This window comes from Salvelinus fontinalis, chromosome 5 (genome assembly GCF_029448725.1).
Source record: "Salvelinus fontinalis isolate EN_2023a chromosome 5, ASM2944872v1, whole genome shotgun sequence".
Lineage (NCBI taxonomy): Eukaryota > Metazoa > Chordata > Actinopteri > Salmoniformes > Salmonidae > Salvelinus > Salvelinus fontinalis.
In genome coordinates this window covers 29,329,284-29,338,115 of record NC_074669.1, presented here as the reverse complement: position 1 = coordinate 29,338,115, position 8,832 = coordinate 29,329,284, and the positions used below count along the sequence as shown (strand labels likewise).

The 8,832-nt window shown below is 41.7% G+C and overlaps 1 protein-coding gene across 2 annotated transcripts in view; it reads left to right on the top strand.

The window, feature by feature from the left end:
* Positions 1–580: 580 nt before the first annotated feature.
* The window catches only part of LOC129855446 (divergent protein kinase domain 1A-like), a 33,520-nt gene continuing 25,268 nt past the window's right edge, over positions 581–8,832 (top strand). The window contains exons 1-2 of one of the 2 annotated variants that reach the window (XM_055923115.1): positions 581–723; positions 861–944. In XM_055923115.1, the coding sequence (XP_055779090.1) occupies positions 709–723; positions 861–944 (99 nt within the window). In that variant the 5' untranslated portion in view covers positions 581–708. The remainder of the gene's footprint in view (positions 724–860; positions 945–8,832) is intronic. The other variant, XM_055923114.1, reaches the window with a different exon arrangement.

Sequence of the window (8,832 nt, the reverse complement as noted above, 5' to 3'; positions counted from 1 at the left end):
TCGCATAGAAAGTGTGCTCACTCGTCAGGACACTGTTGTTCAGAGGAGCTAGCCAACAACACAGCTAACACAATCGCTTCAAACTGTAGCTGGAAAGACTGCAAACTAGCTACACTTTGTTTCGTTTTGCCTTGTTACAACTGACATTTCTTTGTATATATCCATAAAAATGATGCCGGCGGATTCATGATTGACTGGCTGAGAAACGCTTTTACCTGTAAATGTACATTATTTGCTAGGGGGCAGTTGATTAGTTTACATTGTGGAGTTTGACATAATAAAGTCTAAATAACATCCGTGTGAACAGTCGATAACCAAGCTCACCTGCCACACTTCTATAAGTGGTTGTGTTGTTAACAACATGAAAGGAATGCAGCGTTCTGTTTAATGATTGGTTGACGTAAAGTAACAGAACGCGCGTGTTACTTTAACTGTTTTAACGCTTGTGTCTGTGTTCTCCACGACTCACTATTTAAATGCTGAATTTCAGGTATATGTGGTAGTCTACCGAACAACAGCTTTTTGCTAACATTTGTGACAGTACTGCACTTGTATGCACCATTATCAATGAGCCCCTTTACCATACAATCCCCTCCCACACTGTCTAACCGTGTACCAAGACAACTGCAGCGCGCTGATAGCGTTCAAGTGGATGCTGTTTGCAGCATCAGAGGCGCACTTCCCAAGACCTAGCTTATTTGACGGGGGATGATAAATGATTTGGTAAAACGGACTGTTATTATTTGTTAAACACCGTGGTTAATTATTGCTACACCAGAAGGCAGAATAATTGTGCAGAATATACGATAATATGTGTATATTTTTTCGCTTCTTATGGGGTTTTCTTGCTCCTCCGGCAGGTTTGTGGTGTGAGATGTTCATTATTTGCCATGGCAAGAGGTCTGTTTTCATGGGTCTGGCTGAGGAAGCCTATCTACATACAGGTAAGCCAATGGAACATCTTTCCTATACTTTCTCGAGGTTGGACCATCACCTATTCACTACTGGAAGGTTGATTTATTCATGATACAGTATGGCACTTTCAACATTATATTTCTCTTTTGGACACAATTGAATATACATTAATTTGCAATATTACAATTTTGGTAGACTATACTTTGGGGCTTTATATTATTGTCATTGTCATCATTAATGCTTGTGTGGTTGTTGCATCTGATACAAATGGTTCCTTTTAATTAAGTATCATCATCATCATTGATCATATTTGCAATATGGCACTTAATGCTTTGTGGTGCCCAAGAGCAGCAATCATTGGTCAAATTCAGTAGGCTACTCGCCGTTGCTGTAGCAACAGGGCTGATCATCCAGTGTTCACACAGGACAGGACACAAGGTTTTTTTTCCCTCCCATGAATTAGAGCACTGCATTCAATCCCAGGGTCTTCTAGCTAAAAAATATGTTTTGCAATCTTAGGTCGTAAGCCCTCTTATTTGCATTGTCCGAGTATGAGCTCCTTGTGCTGCTCTCTCTCATATTTACCTCCCATCAAAAATATTGTCTTTATGTTATACTCAACCCCATTCCCTTTATAGTGCACTACTTTGACCAGAGCCCTAGACTTTGACCAAGTATTGCATTATAGGGAATAATGTGCCATTTGGGACACATTCAATATGAGTATTAGGTCAACTTGCTGTACTACATGCCTATAATAACTGGTCAATGGTTTGCACATTTTTACAATTCTAGACAAATTCAGTAGATGCTCTTAACTGTACAAGCAAACTAAGAATCATGACTAATTTACATATTCTTGGATTTCCCTTACCTTTCCCCCCAAGTTAGACACATTTTTCTCACAAGTTACTCGAGACCATGCAGGAGATCCAACCTTTACAAGGCAGATAGTGTTTTCTGCAAATTACAGAGCCCAATCCTTATGTTGTTTATTTAGATATGGTTAATGTTTGTAGTTATTTTCCCCCAGTGATTCATGTATTTCTGTTAAATAGCACCCTGGTATTTTATTCCATAGCCTGAAACCTCGGCTTTATCATCTTATCTGTCTGCTGAGCTGTTCAGCCAGGAGTCCCACTGTGAGCTGCATTTGTTTTGCGCTCTGTGTGTGCGTGCATGCGTGCGGCGTGTGTGCGTCTGCCAACCTCAGTCTCACGGACTGTTTTCTAGGCCATTTTGCTTCTTCTTAATGAGGGCATAGATTGACTGGAACAGCTTCACTCGCCGGTTGGTAACTCCATAGGGAAAGCTATTTTCATACAAACGTATATAAAACCCCAAGCAGGCATCTTCTATTCTTACTAGGATATATCGATTCCTTGTAATGATGTTTATCTATGCACCGCGCCGTTTAACAACTGCACTCCCCAGTAGTCTACAGAATTTCCAAGAATGTCACAAATAATGTAATCTCGGCAACACGGAACCAATGTAAACGGCCACGAGAGATTACAAATCATTCAACAGTATCAGACATTGCACTGCATGCCGCTGAAGTTATCACCGTCATCCTACTGTACATTTCACCTCCACATAGCCTAAACACTGTGGAAGGCCATGGTTGTCAGGGTGCGGAGAGCTCAGTGGTCCAGCCAAGTATTCCTAAAACTGCTCCATGGAGCCTGTCTGTCTGCCAGGAGACAGGGGTAATCCTGCCATCCTGGCTCCAGTTTACTGTGCTCAGTCATCCAGATCTGATATCCAATGCTCCTTGAGTCCTTGACGCTCAGAGTTAGACTCAGGGAATGACGTATAGGCTGCGTTCCAAATGGCGAAGTTGATATCACCAAATACGTAGCCCTGGCTGCGAGTCTCCTGTGATTTGTCCCCTATCTGGCACAGTGTGAACGTGTCATCAGGCACTGCTCTATTTTTGTACGGCTATTAGGAATTAAAACAACAGATGCTCACCCACCAGTTTTATCCCTATGGATAAAGAGAGAACCAGGTCTGATATACCCTTGTGGCCTGAGGCTACATGAATATGATTGAGGAACTGTGTCGGTATGAAAGTTTAAAGGTTATATGGATGGGTATATAAATAGGACATAGACGAAGGCACAAGACAACAAACATTAGAGAGGGTTATTATCATGACATTTGATGTTGGCACAGTTTAACAGTACTAACTAAAACACACGTACACAAGATAGAGAAAATGGTTCAAAATGCTAAATTGTCTATTCTGGGAAGAATTTGGGTTACCAACATTTTAGTCAGTTCTTCAATTGTAGTTGAACTCAAAGAGATGTGGGGGAGGTTTAAGGGAGAGCTGTCTGTCACGTCTAATCTTTCCACTGCTCTCTCTCCTCAGGGGAACACCTGCGTGCTCCCATCTCTCAATCTGCTCTTCTTTCCATTCTCTGCAGTGCATGACTCTATCAGCGTTTGTTCACGAACCAATACAATGTCTGAGGTCTAAGCTTTTCCCAGTGGACTTGGTGGGAGCCAAAAGAAATCAATATTATTTAAGATGCAACATTTTGCTGTTGTGACAACTATTCTGCTATTCTGTGCATGCATGCTTGTGAGTGTTTGCGTGCCTGCGTGAGAGATGAAGAGAGAGCTAGTGTTTGTATTATTGCATGCATGTATGTGAGAGGACTGTAACGTACGTATTCCATGTTCGTGGCCTGTTGAACCAACTACGCAGTATGTAAGTGAAAGTGAACAACTGGCCCAAAAGCTGTCGCAGTGTTGAGTCAGTTTGGGGATGGGGTGTGTCCGCATCCAGGAGGGGGTGATGGGGTCTTTCTTATTGCCTGCTGTCTGACTCGGATTGGGATGAGTCAGATCACCCAGGCGGTGCATAGCTCCTTCACACAGCACCGACAGAGAGAGTGTTACATCTCCCAGAGCCTGCACCGTGCACACCGAGACTGTGTGATTCCCAAATGGCACAGTATCCCCTATATAGTGCAGTGCTTTTGACGAGAGAGAGAAAGTCCATCCAGTACAAATCAAGGGTTTTTCTTTTTCTTTAATATTTTTTTAAAGTGTTAAACAAATCAAAATATATTTTAGATTCTTCAAAGTAGCCACCCTTTGCCTTGATGACAGCTTAGCCCACTCTTGGCATTCTCTCAACCAGCTTCACCTGAAATGCTTTTCCAACATTCTTTAAGGAGTTCCCACATATGCTGAGCACATTTTTTTTTTTTTTTCTTCACTCTATGGTCCGACTCATCCCAAACCATCTCAATTGGGTTGAGGTCGGAGGATTGTGGAGGCCAGGTCATCTGATGCCACACTCCATCACTCTCTTTCTTGGTCAAATAGCCCTTACACATCCAGGAGGTGTATTGGGTCATTGTCCTGTTGAAAAACAAATGATAGCCCCACTAAGCCCAAACCAGTTGGGATGGTGTATCGCTGCAGAATGCTGTGGTAGCCATGCTGGTTAAGTGTGCCTTGAATTCTAAGTAAATCACTGACAGTGTCACCAGCAAAGCACCCCCACACATCACACCTCCTCCCCCATGCTTCACGGTGGGAACCACACATGCAGAGATCCCTCGTTCACCTACTCTGCGTCTCACAAAAACACGGTGGTTGGAACCAAAAATCTCAAATTTGGACTCATCAGACTAAAGGAAGATTTCCACCAATCTAATGTCCATTGCTCGTGTTTCTTGGCCCAAGCAAGTCTCTTCTTCTTTTTGGTGTCCTTTTAGTAGTGGTTTCTTTGCCTCAATTTGACCATGAAGGCCTGATTCACACAGTCTCCTCTGAATAATTGATGTTGAGATGTGTCTGTTACTTGAACTCCGTGAAGCATTTATTTGGGCTGCAATTTCAGAGGCTGGTAACTCTAATGAACTTATCCTCTGCAGCAGAGGTAACTCTGGTCCTTCCTTTCCTGTGGTGGTCCTCATGAAAGCCAGTTTCATCATAGCGCTTGATGGTTTTTGTGACTACACTTGAAGAAAATGTCTAAGTTCTTGACATTTTCCGGATTGACTGACCTTCAAGGCTTTTACCAAATAGTGCTATCTTCTGTATACCACCTCTACCTTGTCACAACACAACTGATTGGCTCAAATGCATTAAGAAGGAAAGAAATTCCCCAAATTAACTTTTAACAAGGCACACCTGTTAATTGAAATGCATTCCAGCTGGTTGAGAGAATGCCAAGAGTGTGCAAAGCTGTCATCAAGGCAAAGGGTGGCTACTTTAAAGAATCTAAAATCTAAAATATAATTTGATTTGTTTAACACTTTATTGGTTACTACATGATTCCATATGTGTTATTTCATAGTTTTGATGTCTTCACTATTAGTCTACAATGTAGAACATTTTAAAAAATAAAGAAAAACCCTTGAATGAGTAGGTGTGTCCAAACCTTTGACTGGTACTGTATATACTGTGTTCTATTCTACTGTATTTTAGTCAATGCCACTCCGACGTTGCTCGTCCTAATATTTATATATTTCTTAATTCCATTATTTTACTTTTAGATTTGTGTGTATTGTTGTGATTTGCTAGATACTACTGCACCGTTGGAGCTAGGAACACAAGCATTTAGTTACACCCGCAATAGCATCTGCTAAATATGTGTATGTGACCAATAACAATTGATTTGATAAACCCCAAGGTCCATTGTGATGCATGAAAGTCAGTATTTAGAGGACAAGCAGCGTTCCAAATGGAACCCTACTCCCTATAAAGTGTACTTCTTTTGACCAGGGACAATAGGGCAGTTAATGCACGATACAAGGGAATAGAGAGCCATTTGGAATGCAAACTTGCTCTTTCCCCACTAGCAGCCTATGGGATCCTGTATAGGAGAGAGAAATGCATCATCACAGAGTTGAAATGAAAGCCCTCAAAGCAGTGATTTTTAAAGGCCAACCACATACAGTTGAAGTCTGAAGTTTACATACACCTTAGTCAAATACAATTCAACTCAGTTTTTCACAATTCCTGACATTTAATCCAAGTAAAAATTCCCTGTCTTAGTTCAGTTAGGATCACCACTTTATTTTAAGAATGTGAAATATCAGAATAATAGTAAGAATGATTTATTTCAGCTTTTATTTTTTTTCATCACATTCCCAGTGGTTCAGAAGTTTACATACACTCAATTAGTATTTGGTAGGATTGCCTTTACATTGTTTAACTGGGGTCAAATGTTTCGGTTGGCCTTCCACAAGCCTCCCTCAATAAATTGGATGAATTTTGGCCCATTCCTCCTGACAGAGCTGGTGTAACTGAGTCAGGTTTGTAGGCCTCCTTGCTCGCACACGCTTTTTCAGTTCTGCCCACAAATTTTCTATAGGATTGAGGTCAGGGCTTTGTGATGCCCACTCCAATAATTTGATTTTGTTGTCCTTAAGCCATTTTGCCACTACTTTGGAAGTATGCTTGGGGTCATTGTCCATTTGGAAGACCAAGCGTTAACTTCCTGACTGATGTCTTGAGATGTTGCTTCAATATATCCACATAATTTTCCTGCCTCATGATGCCATCTATTTTGTGAAGTGCACCAGTCCCTCCTGCAGCAAAGTACCCCCACAACATGATGCTGCCACCCCCATGCTTCATGGTTGGGATGGTGTTCTTCGGCTTGCAAGCCTCCCCATTTTTCCTCCAAACATAACGATGGTCATTATGGCCAAACAGTTCTATTTTTGTTTCATCAGACCAGAGGACATTTCTCCAAAAAGTACGATCTTTGTCCCAATGTGCAGTTGCAAACCCTAGTCTGGCTTTTTTATGGCGGTGTTGGAGCAGTGGTTTCTTCCTTGCTGAGCGGCCTTTCAGGTTATGTCGATATAGGACTCATTTTACTGTGGATATACATACTTTTGTACCTGTTTCCTCCAGCATCTTCACAAGGTCCTTTGCTGTTGTTCTGGGATTGATTTGCACTTTTCACACCAAAGTACGTTCATCTCTAGGAGACAGAACGCGTCTCCTTCCTTAGCGGTATGACGGCTACGTGGTCCCATGGTGTTTATACTTGCATACTATTGTTTGTACAGATGAACGTGGTATCTTCAGGCGTTTGGAAATTGCTCCCAAGGATGAACCAGACTTGTGGAGGTCTACCATTTTTTTCTGAGGTCTTGGCTGATTTCTTCTGATTTTCCCATGATGTCAAGGAAGGAGGCACTATTTGATGGTAGGCCTTGAAATACATCCACAGGTACACCTCCAATTGATTCAAATGACGTCAATTAGTCTATCAGAAGCTTCTAAAGCCATGACATAATTTTCTGGAATTTTCCAAGCTGTTTAAAGGCACAGTCACCTTAGTGTTTGTAAACTTCTGACCCACTGGAATTGTGATACAGTGAATTATAAGTGAAATAATCTGTCTGTAAACAAATCAAATGTATTTATATAGCCCTTCTTACATCAGCTGATATATCAAAGTGCTGTACAGAAACCCAGCCTAAAACCCCAAACAGCAAGCAATGCAGGTGTTGAAGCACGGTGGCTAGGAAAAATTCCCTAGAAAGGCCAAAACCTAGGAAGAAACCTAGAGAGGAACCAGGCTATGAGGGGTGGCCAGTCCTCTTCTGGCTGTGCCTGTGGAAAAATGACTGGTTCATGCACAAAGTAGATGTCCCAACCGACTTGCCAAAACTATAGTTTGTTAACAAGAAATTTGTGGAGGGGTTGAAAAACTAGTTTTAATGACTCCAACATAAGTCTATGTAAACTTCTGACTGCAACTGTATGTGTTTTCCTTCAGAGTGTTGTCCATTTAATGGCTTTGCAGTTGGATTCAATTTACATCACCTACCCACGCAAGAATCAATATGAAAAACAGTACATTGTGTAGTTTCTGCGTTCTCTCAGCTTTGGTTTGTAAAAAACACTGGAAAATCACTAGGACACAGATTATGCTCACACTAAACATATTTGTTGGCATATTTCCAAAGTGTAATGTATCAGGTCTTCAGATTACTTGACCTGGGAATGCTACAGGAAAATACAAGGAAAGCTGAAGATTACGCTGGTAGCCTGGTACTAAACCTATTTTGTGGAACACTTCCAAAGTCAAGTGTATCTCGTTCTCTGTGAGGCAGAGGAAGAGATCAGCCTGCATGTTGAATAGTAGAGTATTGTACTCACCATTCTGTTGTAATTTGAAATTCTGAGCAGCTGTCGGTCCTGTGGAGCGCTGTTGAGGTGCTGCTGAATATTTGTGGTGTAATATCAAGGCACTATGGCTGGGAAAACACTGTGATCTGTAAAGCACCAACTCTTCACAGCAGTATATATGGAAAAACCTGCATGCACAGAGGAAAAGGGCATCCATTGATGCCACTGTATTTACCTCTCGCTGCTCGGTCCACTGACTAGGTCTAGGACTGCAGAGAGGCGCAATGAGAACACACAGACTGGGCTGTCCTCTCCTCTGTAACTATTCCCCAGGTTGTTGCTGTAAATGAGAATGTGTTCTCAGTCAACTTACCTGGTAAAATAAGGGTAAATAAAAATAAAAAAAATAGAGGAAACTCAGACCAGTATATGCTAAAAAGATGTTGCTCTGGACCTGCAGTCACAATAGAGCAGTGACTTGTGACTAGTCAGTAGTCAGAAGTAATATAGACTCCACAGCTCTCAACACTGTGAGATGACCAAGTGCTCCCCCAGACAAAGAGGAGGAGGATGAGTGTGATGGACTGACATTACAGTTAGAGTGCCATTGAATAGAGAGAGAGAGAGAGAGAGAGAGAGATTAGATTAGAGAGAGATGGAGGCAGATTGAGAAGAGTCATCTTTACTGTCACTAATAGAGGGTGGATGGTTGGGTGATAAAGGGATAGTGAATGCATATCTGTCCAGTCCCAGTCTTATGCATCATCACTAATAACATAGTTCTTATAGAGACTCTCTTTT